Source organism: Mesoplodon bidens (genome assembly GCF_964165515.1).
Source record: "Mesoplodon bidens genome assembly, chromosome: 2".
Taxonomy (NCBI): domain Eukaryota; kingdom Metazoa; phylum Chordata; class Mammalia; order Artiodactyla; family Ziphiidae; genus Mesoplodon; species Mesoplodon bidens.
The window spans coordinates 107943808-107959971 of record NC_138177.1 but is presented as its reverse complement, the minus strand read 5'-3'; the positions used below and the strand labels follow the sequence as shown (position 1 = coordinate 107959971).

Here is a 16164-nt window from a genome sequence, read left to right as displayed (position 1 = left end):
TCTGATATTAGTAGAGCCATACTATCCTTTTTATGCCTAAGGTAACCTAATGAAGTTTTTCATCCTTTTATTTTCAACCTGTTCTTTTTTACTTAAAGTGATATATTTTATGTACATCATATAGATGTCTCTTTTTATCTAACCTGAAAATCTAACTGAAGTTGTTAGTCTTATATTTTTTAACAGCTTTATTTGTATACATAAACTGCACATATCTGATATGTACAATTTGATAACTTCTCTCATATCAACCGTCAAAAGTTTCCATGTACCCTTTATAAACTATCCTTTTAATATTATTTTTGATATGTATTTAACTCTACAGTCTTGATGTTTGAATTGCATTTACTCTTTTTTTCTCTGTTCATCATTTCCTGCTCTTTGTAGTTGTTTTTGAAGCAAATAGTTCCATTATTCCTTTTCATGTCCCATAACAGTGTTTTAATTATGCCTGTGTGTGTGTGTGGTGTGTTTATTGCTTACTTTAGAGATTCAGGTATGCATATTGAACTTATTACAGTCTGTGATCACAATGTACTCTCTTCCAAATCAGTTTAAAATTTTTATGGAGACATATTTGCAAATTCTTCCACTTCACCCTGTTTATCCTCATTGTAATATATTTTACTTCTACCTGTGCCTTAATCTGCAGCTGACCCTTGAACAACACTGGGGTTAGGAGCACCAACCTTCTGTGAAGTCACAAATCTGTATATAACTTCACAGTCAGCCCTCCATGTCTGTGGACTGAACCAGCTGTGGATCATACAGTACTGTAGTTATGTATGTAGTGAAAAAAAATTCATGTATAAGTGGACCTGCGCAGTTCAAACCCATGTTGTTCAAGGTTCCACTGTACATCTTCTAGTGTTGTTTTTACTTTAAAGAGCTAAGAACTTTAAGGATATACATGATCCATGGTTAATTGAATCTGTGAGTGTGGGATTACAGATATGGAGAACCTACTGTTAAGTTACATGTGGATTTTCAACTGCAAGAAGGGTCAGTGCCCCTAATTCCCACATTGTTCAAGGGTCAACTGTAATTTACTTTGTTACAAAGTATTTTTTCAAAAAACAAAGCAAAACATTGTTCTTTATATCTAATGGCTCATTTATCCTTACTGTTGTTCTTCACTTATTCTTGTTGTACTTGAGATTTCCTGTTAGAATTTTCCTTTAGCCCATAGCCATTTCTTTTAGCATTTATTGTAGTGAAGATGTGGTAGAGTCTAATTTTTCCACTTTTTTCTTGTTTATTTCATCTTCATTTTTAAAGAATATTGTCAGTAGAAAACCTCTATAGGTGTTTTTTTTCCTTTCAGCTCTTTAAAAATGTGATTTCATTGTCTTCTAGCTTTCCTCTTTCTATTGGGTTGGCCAAAAATTTTGTTTGTTTTTTTCCATAAGATGGCTCTAGTAGCACTTAGTTGTCTTTAACTTCATTTGAAACAATTTTGTTAGATTGTATGTGCAGCTGTTATATCAGCGTGCATTTTAAAAAAGACATCAAAATTGGTGAATTTTTGTGTAGTCATTTTAATATTGAAGGTGGAAGAAAAAAGCAACATTTTTGCCATATTATCCTTTATTATTTCAAGAAAGGTTAAAGCACAACTGAAATGCCAGTGCAGTGTATGGAGAAGGTGCTGTGACTGATGAAACATGTCAAAAGTGGCCTGCAAAGTTTCATGCTGGAGATTTCTCACTGTATGATGCTCCGTGGTCAGGTAGACCAGTTGAAGTTGATAGAGATCAAATCGATTGCTATAATAACGTTATACCACACGGGAGATACCCAACATACTCAAAATAACCAAATCAAGTGTTGACAATCATTTGCACCAGCTTGATTACGTGAATCGCTTTGATGTTTGGGTTCCACATAAGTTAAACGAAAAATACCTTCTTGACCGTATTTCTGCCTGCGATTCTCTACTTAAACGTAATGAAAGTGTTCCGTGTTTAAAACAAATTGTGATGGGCGATGAAAAGTGGATATGTACAATGATGTGGAACAGAAGAGATCATGGGGCAAGCAAAATGAACCACTACCAACCACACCAAAGGCTGGTCTTCATCCAAAGAAGGTGATGTGTATATGGTAGGATTAGAAGGGAGTCCTCTATTATGAGCTCCTTCCAGAAAACCAAATGATTAATTCCAGCAAGTACTGCTCCAGTTAGACCAACTGAAAGCAGCACTTGATGAAAAGCATCCAGAATTAGTCAACAGAAAACACCATAATCTTCCATCAGGATAACGCAAGACTGCATGTTTCTTTGATGACCAGGCAGAAACTGTTACAGCTTGGCTGGGAAGTTCTGATTCATCTGCTATATTCACCAGACGTTGCACCTTCATATTTCCATTTATTTAGGTCTTCACAAAATTCTCTTAATAGAAAAAATTTCAATTCCCTGGAAGACTGTAAAAGGTACCTGGAACAGTTCTTTGCTCAAAAAGATAAAACATTTTGGAAAGATGGAATTATGAAGTTGCCTGAAAAATGGCAGAAGGTAGTGGAACAAAAGGGTGAATATGTTGTTCAATAAAGTTCTTGGTGAAAGTGTGAAATGTGTCTTTTATTTTTATTTAAAAACCGAAGGCACTTTTTGGCCAACCCAATATTATGAGAAGTCAGCTGTAGTTCCTATCAATGTTTCCCTTCATGTAATGTCCCTCACTCCCCAATTATTGAAGTAACATAGAATTACATAGAATTTTCTTCATTTTTTTTCTTTCTGTTCCTAAGTCTGGATACTTAAGTTCAACTATCTTTAAGTTTTCTTATTCTTCTGGATGCTCAAATCTGCTGTTGAACATCTCTAGTAAATTCCAGTTAGTGTACTTTTCAGCTCTAGGATTTCTATTTGGTTCTTATTTATAAATTCTGTATCTTTATTAATATTCCCTATTTGTTGAAGTACCATTCTCTCTTTTTCCTTTTGGTTTCTTTTAGGTCTTTGACCACATATAAGCTTTGACCATATGTAAGACAGTGGGTATAGAGTCTTTATCTAGTAAATCCAATGTCTTCCTGAGGGATGGTTTCTGTGAATTTCTGCTTTTCTTGTGAATTGGCCATACTCTCTTACTTCTGTGCTTGCCTCATAATTTTTTATTGAAAGCTGGATACGGTGAATATTATAATGTGTAACTGGAAGATACTCCTCTTTTCTATAATTTCTTATTGCTGTTTGAAACAGGGTGTAGTTGTTTAGTGACTTTATTTGCTAAAGACTGTATTTTTTGTCATGTGTGGTCACTGAGGTCTCCACTAAGTTAGTGGTCAACTAGTGTTTTGACAGACTTTTTTTTTTCTTTAATTGAAGTATAATTGCTTTACAATGTTGTGTTAGTTTCTGCTGTAAAACAAAGTGAATCAGCTATATGTATACATATATCCGCTCCCTCTTGGACCTCCCTTCCCCCCTGCCCCCCATCCCACCCATCTAGGTCATCACAGGGCACCGAACTGAGCTTCCTGTGCTATACTGCAGGCCCCCACTAGCTATCTGTTTTACACATGGTAGCGTATTTATGTCAAACCTCATCTCCCAATTCATCCCACCTTCCCCTTCCCACTCTGTGTCCACACATCCATTCTCAATGTCTGCATCTCTGTTTCTGCCTTGCAAATAGATTCATCTGTACCATTTTTCTATGTTCCACATATATGCATTAATATACGATATTTGTTTTTCTCTTTCTGACTTACTTCACTCTGTGTGACAGACTCTGGGTCCATCCACATCTCTACAAATGACCCAATTTGGTTCCTTTTTATGGCTGAGTAATATCCCATTGTATATATGTACTACATCTTTATCCATTCATCTGTCGATGGGCATTTAGGTTGTTTCTGTGTCCTGGCTATTGTAAATAGTGCTGCAGTGAACATTTGGGTACATGTGTCTTCCTGAATTGTGGTTTTCTCAGGGTATATGCTCAGTAGTGGGATTGCTGGGTCATATGGTAGTTCTATTTTTAGTTTTTTAAGGAACCTCCATGCTGTTCTGCATAGTGGCTGTATCAATTTACATTCCTGCCAATAATGCAAGAGGGTTCCCTTTTCTCTGCACCCTCTCCAGCCTTTATTGTTTGTAGATTTTTTGATGATGGCCATTCTGACCGATGTGAGTTGATACCTTATTGTAGTTTTGACTTGCATTTCTCTAATAATTAGTGATGTTGAGCATCTATCTATTCATGTGCCTCTTGGCCATCTGTATGTTTTCTTTGGAGAAATGTCTATTTAGGTCTTCTGCCCATTTTTTGATTGTGTTGCTTGTTTTTCTTGATATTGAGCTGCATGGGCTGTTTGTATATTTTGGAGATTAATCCTTTGTCAGTTGCTTCATTTGAAAATATTTTCTCCCATTCTGAGGGTTGTCTTTTCATCTTGTTTATGGTTTCCTTTGCTGTGCAAAAGCTTTTAAGTTTAATTAGGTCCCATTTGTTTATTTTTATTTCCATTACTCTAGGAGGTGGGTCAAAAAAGATCTTGCTGTGATTTTAGTGTTTCAAACACTTCGAAACACTTCAAAGAGTGTTTTTCCTATGTTTTCCTCTAAGAGTTTTATAGTCTCCAGCCTTACATTTAGGTCTTTAATCCATTTTGAGTTTATTTTTGTGTATGGTGTTAGGTAGTGTTCTAATTTCATTCTTTTACATGTAGCTGTCCAGTTTCCCCAACACCGCTTATTGAAGAGACTGTCTTTTCTCCATTGTATATTCTTGCCTCCTGTGTCATAGACCAGGTGACCATAGGTGTGTGGGTTTATCTCTGGATTTTCTATCTTGTACCGTTGATCTATATTTCTGTTTTTGTGCCAGTACCATACTGTCTTGATTACTATACTTGTACTATAGGCTGAAGTCAGGGAGCCTGATTCCTCCAGCTCTGTTTTTCTTTCTCAAGATTGCTTTGGCTATTTGGAGTCTTTTGTGTTTCCATACAAATTGTAAAATTGTTTGTTCTAGTTCTGGGAAAAATGCCCTTGGTAATTTGATAGGGATTGCATTGAATGTGTAGATTGCTCTGGGTAGTGTAATAATTTTCACAATATTGATTCTTCCAATCCAAAAACATGGTATATCTCTCCATCTATTTGTATCATCTTTAATTTCTTTCATCAGTGTTTTATATTTTTCCGAGTACAAGTCTTTTGCCTCCTTAGGTAGGTTTATTCCTAGGTATTTTATTATTTTTGTTGTGATGGTAAATGGGATTGTTTCCTTAATTTCTCTTTCTGATCTTTCATTGTTAACGTATAGGAATGCAAGAGATTTCTTGCCTTAATTTTGTATCCTGCAACTTTACCAAATTCATGGATTAGCTCTAGTTTTCTGGTGGCATCTTTAGGATTTTCTATGTATAGTATCATGTCATCTGCAAACAGTGACAGTTTTACTTCTTTTCCAATATGTATTCCTTTTATTTCTTTTTCTTCTCTGATTGCTGTGGCTAGGACTTCCAAATGCCTGCAAGCAGAAAGAAAATTTGCCATGTTTGCAGCTGAATTCAGTGTTTGTGTGCCAAGGCATACCTTCAACATTCACCCAGGTATTTTGTAAACTCTGCCTTTGCTTGCACAGAGCTTGAAGATCCTCCAGATGTGAGAGCTTAGGACCTTTTCAGATCTCTTCTGAGGATGACTCCTTTTGCATCTAGCCTTCTAGTTTTCCAGTAACACGTGGAAGCATTGCAAAGCTCTTATTCCTTAAACAGTTTACTCCCTAGCTTTTCCCCAAGACTCTAGGATGTCTATTAAACAATATAGACAACTGATATCCTTTGCTCCTGGCTTCAGTGGTTGTTTCATTTGCCTTTAAATGCCCTCCACTTAGCTATTTCTCTGTCCTGAGAGACTTCTTAGGTGAAAAAAAGGTAAACCCTTTCTGTGAGTCCTTCAGGGAGCCTTCAGAGAGGTCAAAGCAGGCATCCACAGTTCTTTGAGTATGAAGTCTTCTCTGCTCCCTCTGGCACCGGGAAACTGTACCAGGAATGCAGCCTGCTATCTTCAGGACTATCACCAAACCATTGGGGGTGGGGGGGGGAGGGATGAAGCAAAGATAAATTAAAATGCCAGAAAGCTCTCCTACCAAGTATTCATTGCATTTTTTGATCAAGCATTTGCTTGGTTGCAGTAAACCTTTGTTTCCCAGATTTTTGTTAAAGTTGATTATAAGTAGTTTCCCAGTTTTATTTGTTTGTTTTTTTTTCCTGTGTTTCTGTGGAGAAACTGCCTTTGGACTTTGCAAGTCTACCATTTTCTTACCATTACCTACAAAGGTTTTTATGGCCCATGTGAATGTGGCTTATTTTTGATACACAGGCCTCCCTCTTCTCCAGGAATCCTTAAATTATCTTATCAATTTGAATGTCAGAGAGGGCTTTACCTTAAAAACAATGTCATTAAATATTTTGAGGATATGAAAGTGTTCTTCAGAATTGCATAGCGTACTATCACATTTTAGTACTTTTGGGTATCATTAATCAGCTTTTTATTATGGCAGACTTTTACATTAAACCTTGAAGGAGAAATTTACAGTTGAACAGTGCTGTTGCCACTATTAAGATCAGTTTAAATCTGCAGTTACCAAATTGAGTTCCTAAATTTGAGGTACCCTGGGGTGCCAAAATGATTTCACGAGGGTACAACAGGATATTTTAAGTTTTTGAGGGAAACACAGTATTACTTCACTTCCTACCATCACCATTAATCTACTAGCTTCAAGGTAGTTGGAGTTTCAGCATTAGGTCTAACTACATGCCTTCTGATTATGTCGTATATTGATGAAGCTGGGTGTTCCTGGTTTTTCCTTCACTGCTATAGTGATAAATACTATGGGAAAATCAATATGGAATAGAAGATAAGGGTGGCACTTTCAAATCTAATCCCAAAGTTTGATAAGTTACACAGTGCCCAATAGATACACACATCTCATTAGGAAGTGATCATGGTTGTTTAAGAATGAAGTAAGATTACTTTTTTCTTTCAAACTATGTGTATTATTTTTCAAATAGTTATTAATTAATTTGTTACAATATCTTAAGAAACAGAACTGTTAGGTATATTGTTCAGACTAGAAGCACAATGAAAAAATTGAGACATTAGGGTATCATGAAACGAGAAAGCTTGGGAACCTCTGCTCTAAATTCTCCATTGTATTTTAAATATTTATTATTTAAAGCATTTATCTTATGAGGTATCACCTCACACTCATCGGAATGGCCGTCATCAAAAAAGTCTATAAACAGTTAATGCTGGAGAGGGTATGGAGAAAAAGGAACCCTCCTACATTGTTGGTGGGAATGTAAACTGGTACAGCCACTATGGAGAACAGCATGGAGATTCCTTAAAAAACTGAAAATAGAGCTACCATATGATCCAGCAATCCCACTGCTGGACATATATCTGGAGAAAACCATAATTCAAAAGATACATGCACTGCAATATTCACTGCAGCACTATTTACAATAGCCAGGACATTCAAGGAACCTCTAAATGCCCATCAACAGAGGAATGGTTAAAGAAGATGTGGTACATATGTACAGTGGAATATTACTCAGCCATAAAAAAGAATGAAGTAATGCCATTTGCAGTGACATGAATGGACCTAGAGATTGTCATATTGAGTGAAGTAAATCAGACAGAGAAAGACAAATATCATGATATTGCTTATATGAGGAATCTAAACAAAGGGTACAAATGAACTTATCTACCAAACAGAAATAGAGTTACAGATGTAGAAAACAAACTTATGGTTACTGGGGGAAAGGGGGAGTAGGGATAATTTGGCAGATTGGGACTGACATATACACACTACTATATAGAAAATAGATAACTAATAAGGACCTACTGTATAGCACAGGGAACTCTACTCGGTACTCTATAATGGCCTACCTATATGGGAAAAGAATCTAAAAAGAGTGGATGTATGTATATGTATAACTGATTCATTTTGTTGTACACCTGAAATTAACAACATTTTAAATCAACTGTACTCCAATTAAAAAAATAAGTAGATAAAATAAAGCATTTATCTTTCCAGCCACATCTTCTATAACTCCTACCATGAATCTTCTATCACAATTAATCTGGTTAGTGCAGAGTGCCTATTTAATGTCTTTGACTTATTATCCATTTTCTTACTGTTTTATTTATTTATTTATTTATTTGCGTTATGTGGGCCTCTCACTGCTGCGGCCTCCCCCGTTGCGGAGCACAGGCTCCAGACGCGCAGGCTCAGTGGCCATGGCTCACGGGCCCAGCCGCTCCGCGGCATGTGGGATCTTCCCGGACCGGGACACGAACCTGCGTCCCCTGCACCATCAGGCGGACTCTCAACCACTGCCCCACCAGGGAAGCCCTGTTTTTTGTTTTTTGTTTTTTTAAATCAAAACTGGGATATAGACCTATGAAAACCTTGTCATCTACCTACATGTAATCTTAACCCCTATCACAAGATACTTTATACACTCAGTAGATATTTGGTGTCATTTGATAATAAGGCAGGGACTGTACATCTAAGTTTCACCATCTTATGGCTCAGGGCTGAACATATTTTTAATATTCAAGAATTTCAGAATGATCCATTGGTTAAAATATGGTTGTTAAATAGTATTTTTAGAAAAGTAATAAAGCCGCATTTTGGAAAATCAGCTGATATGGCTGGAAATTATTTTCCTTTTCTATTCTGGTTGGCTGCTCTCCCCAACTCTTTAACCTCTTTTTAGTTCTCTCTTTCCTGTTCTTCATTCCCTTAATGAACTTTACTCATAGTGATGTAAATCACCAGTCTAAAAGGAAATATTTTGTAATTCTTAAGATATTTTGGTGTTTTAAAAAATTCCTTTATCTACTGGACCTTAAACTAAATATGGAGTTAACTACGAAGAGAAATAGTATTGGTATTAATAAAGGATTAGACCTGATAAGGGATTAGCATAAGTAGTAGGGGTATTTACTGGCCTGAGTTTTTACTGTATGCTATTATTTGTGGTTTATCTCATTTATACTCTGGTTTCTTTCGTGGTTGTATGATTATAATACTAAAATTTGCAAATTACTTTAATATAAAGTATAATTTAATTTTTAGTCCAAATTTTGAGACATTTACTAGTTTTTATAAAAGAAGATTCCTCAGAATTAAAGAAAAATTAATTGTATCAAGATGAAATACTGAATTAGTAAAATTGATATAAAACAATTTTTCCAGAAAGTTAAAAGAAATAAAAAAGTATTTACTTGTTCTAATGGAATTTTAGCTATTGCTTATGAATGCAAACATTTACTTTTTGGATTTGCTTGTTTTAAAAATTTCATATTATGGGTTATAAAAGTAAAAAATGTAATTTTAAGCCACTTCTTATATGGTTATATGCAATAGCAATTGTGTCACCTCATAAAAGAAAGAAACTTCTAGATACTTAATAAAGATCTTAAATCCCTGCAGATTTTATCCTAAATGAAAGCAGGTGTTGAACATTGTCATCTCCTAATACATCGAAATTACTAAAATATTTAATAAGCTACCAGGCTTTGAAGTAGTAACCAGATGTTTACGGTTTTCCCAGGATGACTTTTACATCAGAGGACTTACAGTGGAAATGAACTAAGTTTGCTACCTTAACAGCAACAAAAAAGCAAATAAAACACACAGACACAAGTTGTTTCTTTTGAACCAGAATTGAAATGATTTCCATTATACTTAATCTGCCTTAATACTTTACAGTAAGATAAGATTTCCATAGCCTAACCAAACATAAGATTGAAGTTTCCCCTCATGCTTAGAATCTTTATTGGGACATAATTTATACACTGTAGTATATAAATTTTCACCGATTTTAAGTATAGTTTTAAATTTTTAGGAAATACATATATACTTGAGCCACCATTATCAGTGTCCAGTTTTTAGAACAGTTTTGTTGCACATATTTAAAGTGTATAATTTGACAAGTTTTGTCATCTATTTAAAATCTTGAAACCATCACCACAATCAAGATAATTACATCCATCATCCCCAAAAGTATCCTCATGTGCCTCTATGTAATCTCTCTTTCTTGCTCTCCTCATGCTTTCCTTTCCCACACCTGTCCCCAGGCAATCACTGGCCTGTTTCTGTCACTAGATATTAGTTTTCACTTTGTAGAATTTTATATAAATTGAATCATACAGTGCATACTCTTTTTTTTGGTGGGGGTGGGAATCTGGCCATTTCACTCTGAATAATTCTTTTGATATTTGTCTATGTTGCATGTAATCAGTAGTTCTTTTCTGTTTATTATTGGTAGTATTCAATTGTGTGAATATACCATAACTAGTTTATCCATTCACCTGTGATTGATACTTGGGTTGTTTCCACTTTGTACTTTTTTCAAATATAGCTGCTAATAAGATCCCTGTATAGTTTTTGTGTAAACATAGATTTCACTTCACTGGGATAAATACCTAGGAATTGTGTGGATGGATCACATGGTAATTTGCTGATAATGGGTTCTTTATCCATTTTTATATTTGAAAAAGCTTCATTTTTGAAAGAAATTTTCAGTAGGCTTAGAATTTTAAATTCATGGTTTGTTTCCTCAGTACTTTAAAGATATTGCTTCTCTGTCTTGCTTTCATTGTTTCTAATGAGAAATCTGCTGCTGTCCTAATCTTATATGTACATGTCCTTTTTTCTGGCTGCTTTTATTTTTTTTATTTTTATTTTTTATTTATTTATTTTTTTTTGCGGTACGCGGGCCTCTCACTGTTAATGGCCTCTCCCGTTGCGGAGCACAGGCTCCAGACGCGCAGGCTCAGCAGCCATGGCTCATTGCCCCAGCCGCTCCGCGGCACGTGGGATCTTCCTGGACCGGGGCACGAACCCATGTCCCCTGCATCAGCAGGTGGACTCTCAACCACTGCGCCACCAGGGAAGCCCTCTGGCTGCTTTTAATACTTTCTCTTATTGTTTGTTTTGAGAAATTTGATTATGTTATGCTTTGGTGTAATTTACTTATTTTTCTTTTGCTCAGTGTTCATTGAACTTCTTGGATACTTCTTGGGTTAATGTTTTTACTACATTAGGCAATTTTTCAGTCATTATTTTTTCAAATATATTATCCTCTTTGCTTTTCATCAGGGACTTCAAGTACACATGTATTAGGCCACTAGAAGTTAAACTCACAGCTCACATATGTGCTGGTTTTTTGTTGTTGTTTTTGCCCTCCAAGTCTTTGCTTTCTGTCTTCTCTTTTTGATCATTTCTATTGCTCTAGCTTCAAGTTCACTAGCCTCTACTTTTGCAATGTGTAATGTGCCACCAATCCCATCCAGTTTTTTGGGTTTTTAAAAAAATCTCAGTGTTATTTTCATCTCTAGAAATTTGTTTTGTGTTTTTCTGATTTCTTCAGTGTCCCTATTCAACTTTTTGAACAGATGGGATATATTTATAATAACTGTGTGAATGTGTGCTAATCCTAACATTTATATCAGTTTTGTATTGGTTTTCATTTGATTTTATTTTTTTAATGGGTCCCATTTTTCTGTTTCTTTGCTTCCGTGGTGTGATAGGCAGAATATTAAGAATGACTCCCAGAATCCCTCCCCCATGAATAGGATGGGGTATCACTTCTGTGATAATATTACGTTATATGGCAAAGGAGATTTTTGCATATGTAATTAAGGTTACTAATCAGTTGACTTTGAGTTATCGTAAAGAACAATTATCTGGGTTGGCTTAATAAAATCACATGAGCCCCTTAAAAGTAGAAAATTTTCTCTGGCCAGTGGCAGAAGGGGAAGTGAAATATGAATCATAAAAAGGATTTTATGTGCCATTGCTGGCATAGAGATGGGGGGGTCACATGATGAGGGATGCAGGTCAGCTCTAGAACTTGAAAACAGCCCCTGGCTGTCAGCCAGCAAGGAAATAGGATCCCTATTTTTACAGCTGCAGGAAAGTAGATTCTGCCAATACCCTGAATGAGCTTAGAAGCAGGTTCTTCTTTAGAACTTCCAGATAAGAGCCTAGCCTGGCAGACACAATGATTTCAGCCTTATGAGATCTTTGACAGAGAGTGCAGACCAGCCCACTCAAACTCTGGCCTACAAAACTGTTAGATAATAAATGGGTGTTGTTTTAAGCCACTACGTTTGTGATAATTGGTAATGCAGCAATAGAAAACAAATATACCTGATAATCTCTGATTAAATGCCAGGGATTTGGAATTTTAGCTTGTTAGGTGCTGGGTATTTTTGTATTCCTACAAATATTACAAATATTTTTGAGCTTTGTTCTGGGTCATAGTTAGGTTACTTGGAAACAGTTTGATCTTTTGGCTAATGCTTTTAAGATTTGTTATGTGGGACTAGAGCATCATTTAGTCTAAGGGTAATTATTCTCTACTCCTGGGGCGAGACTGAATACTTGGTCTGGAGAACCTTCTGCACATCTCAGGGATTCTGTCTCTGGACAGCTGTATTTTTTCCTTTACTCTGCCTGTGAAATCTAGCCACCTCAGTCAGTTCAGCCTCAATACTCTCAGTTCTGTCTCCTTAACTCAGGTAGTCCACTTAGCTCCATCTGAGTTCTCCCTCCCTGTGCTGTGTCCTAGATATTCTCAAGGCAGTAAGCAATCTTAGGACTCTTCTCTCAGGGATCACTGTTCTTCATTGCCTGATGTCCCTTTTCTTTAACACTGTTTTTTTCATATTTTTTGTCTGATTTTTTTTTTCGTTGAGTTGAGATTAAATACAGACTTTTTTACTTTGTTGAAAGAGTCCTTTGGTTACTTTTAAATAATTAAAAAATTAAGTTTTAATTATTTAAGTTTAATGGGACAGCTTTTACCAGGAAATACTCTTCCTAAAGTGCTATACTATGGGCAGTATCTAAAATTTTAATACTGAAGCACCATTTTAAATTTTAGTACACTAAGTCTAGCCCAGATGATAACAAAGCCATATCTCCAGATGGCTAAGCTCACAGTTCCTCATTTTCATTTGAACACTTTTAGTATGTATTTGCCTAAGGAAATTATAATTACTTTATGCTTAGATAATTATAGCCCATAATTATTTGACTAACTACACTATTAAAGTGAGAAGGTAATGTTATTTTACATCTCAAATAGAGCAGAACTCCCATCTACTTATGCCAAAAAAAAACCCCTATAGTCCTTTTCTGTGTCAACTATATAACTATTAAACACAACTGTTATTTACATTGTCAGATTTCCTTGTTTCTAATTTCTTTATGTTTATTTTAGTAGGCATATTATTTAGTTTTATGTTTCCTCTCCCACATGTTTTATCCACATAATTCTGTAATTTTTCCGTGGAATTATAGAAATGAGTATTCAGATACACAAGAAGTTTAAGTAACTAGTTTTGTTCTATGCCCGACAGATAGCTTTTGGCTGGTGCTGTTCTTTCTATACATTTTTTTATAGTTGTTTTAATTAACTAAGAGTTTTTATTAAAGCAGTAAAGATGATAGTTACCTCGAAGATGCTCTGGAAGAAGAGATTTTGTTATTTTAGCAGATATTTCCCCCCCCCATTTCTGAATAGGTAACAATGACATAATTTTATATGTTGAGTATTGATGTTTTCTTATTTGATATTTGTTCATGCTACAGGTACTTTGGAAGTTCGTCTAATGGGCTGTCAAGATATCCTAGAGAATGTCCCCGGACGGTCAAAAGCAGCATCGGTTGCACTACCTGGTTGGAGTCCAAGTGAAACCAGATCATCTTTCATGAGCAGAACGAGTAAAAGTAAAAGTGGAAGTAGTCGAAATCTCCTAAAAACCGATGACTTATCCAGTTCAGTAATCAGATTTTTTTAACAATCATATAACAAATTAAAGGGCCTATATAAAGGGCTGAGCAGTGGGGACAGAGAAGAGTGAGACGAGTCAGAGTTGGACAACAAACTTTAAAATTATGATTTCCATAATTTAAATTTAAAATATCAAAAGCTATAATGACAGGAAGATTTAAAAGGCTACAAAATTTACCCTGCTGAAAATATGTTAGAAAACTGAATGACATATAACATTAATTCTTTTGGAATAATGGAATATTAAACATCACTCTTTATGTCAAACTCTTTGTGTCACATCTTGATTCTTTTAATGGTATAATGACACCTCTAAACTAACGTTGAAATTTTGATAACTAACCACTGAACTAAACATGTTTAACTAGGACTGTGTCCCAGAAGTAAACTGAAATGGGGCAGTGGGTAAAGGTGGTAAAGTAAAATGGGAGAGGTTTATGAAGTACTTTGGAGACACTCTAAAGTAATCATAAACTATGATATAATTATACAACTGGTGGGAAAGGCATGCGACAGTTCAACCTAGTACAGTATGTCTGTGCTTTCCTGTATATAGAGAGAGACTTTAGGAAAAATGTGAAAATAAAAATTGTTTAAGGTAACAACATTAATAAATAGCAAATGTAGAGGGAGAAAAACTGGATGACTGATATTGATATATAAATATACACACACAGTGACAAACAATTACTGGTCACCTGTTAGTCCTTTCAGTTACATTGTAATATAAATGAAATAGCCATTACTATTTGTGTTTTTGTGAAACACAAAGGATAACTTGGGAGGGTCTAGTGGGAGTGTATATATAAAACTAGCCATTTAAGATTCAAAAGCTTCAGTAGTGAATAAGAAAAACTTATTTTCAAAGGATCATAAGACTTTTGTTGATATTAAACAGTGGCATTTCTATTTTAAAGGTTTTAAAATATTTAAGCAAGTTTTAAATTGTAATTACAGATGATGTCTGTGCAGTTTTGAAGCTAGATAATACTGTGGTTGGCCAAACTAGCTGGAAACCCATTTCCAATCAGTCGTGGGACCAGAAGTTTACACTGGAACTAGACAGGGTAAGATGAGAATCCTTTTACTTGAATTTTCATTATATTTATAATTCATTTTTAATATAAATTTTATGTTTTAGAAGACTTTGGTAAGTTTTATTCTTAACAGCATATAAGAAGAACCTAGGTATTTTTGACATTCTCATCTGATGAGGTATACATAAATCTACCTTATCAGATTGTTGCAGGAGTTTTCATTTGTGCAGTGATTTGAAAATATATACTTTGTACTACCCTGAAAGATCAGCAATCAGGTGACATCTAATATTGAAATTTTTTTTATTTTAATAGTGTGCTCTCTGACCACTAAGGTGATTCTTCTGACTCACCACTTGTTGGTTATATTATCAAAGCTGGATTTGAAGTGAGCTATTGTGCTCAGACAACCATTCCTCCATGTATCTCAGTGGCTTTCATGAATAATGTGAGTGGCTAGAATGCAATCTGTAGCTGTAGAACCCAGCAGAAGTTAACTTGGTCCACAGTAGATTTAAATCCATGATGATAACTTTATTATTTAGATTCTGATCTATCCATTGGGGTGTGGGAAGAAAATATTAAAACTTAATCATAATTTTATCTAAAAAATAAGAAAGATATTAAGCTTTTTATCATTTAGTATTCAGATTGATGGTACATATGTCATTTTAAAAATTACATATATGGGGTGGGTGTGGGTGTGGGATGAATTGGGAGATTGGGATTGACATGTATACACTAATATGTATAAAATGGATGATTAATAAGAACCTGCTGTATAAAATACTAAAATAAAATAAAATTCAAATATAAAAAATAAGATAAAATAAAAATTACATATATTAGTGAGAGCACATTTACAGTGCTTAATGATGATGTGAGGTGGCAATTACTGCTCTGGCCTCTACTTTTAAAATATTTTTTCTAGTTTATTTTTTTCTGTCTCACAGCCAATATCTTAATCAGGCTCTCATCATTGCTTTTCTTGGTTCAGATACTGTGTCTGACACTTAAACATTAAATGTACTTGAACAAAATGCTTAACGTTTTATGTATACCAGTTTCCTTATATTTAAAACTATCTACCTCACTGAAATGTGTGAGGATTAAATCCGTGTAAAAATCTTAGGCTAGTGGTAAGAACTCAGTTAATGTTGGCTATTTTTACTAAAGTAATTTACTAACTAATCTCCATGTGTCTAAGAACCAGACTGATCTTCAAAGAATAATACTTTCATCTAGGCATTCATTCTCTAGTTTAGGATCATTCATTAAAAATTATTATGAA

The 16164-nt window shown here is 34.9% G+C and overlaps 1 protein-coding gene across 5 annotated transcripts in view; it reads left to right on the top strand.

Moving 5' to 3' along the window:
* The window catches only part of PKN2 (protein kinase N2), a 162702-nt gene that overhangs the window by 73281 nt on the left and 73257 nt on the right, over window positions 1-16164 (top strand). For all 5 annotated transcript variants that reach the window (XM_081224101.1, XM_081224100.1, XM_081224099.1 and 2 more), the window contains 2 exons: window positions 13635-13820; window positions 14794-14903. In XM_081224101.1, coding sequence (XP_081080227.1) covers window positions 13635-13820; window positions 14794-14903 — 296 coding nt within the window. The remainder of the gene's footprint in view (window positions 1-13634; window positions 13821-14793; window positions 14904-16164) is intronic.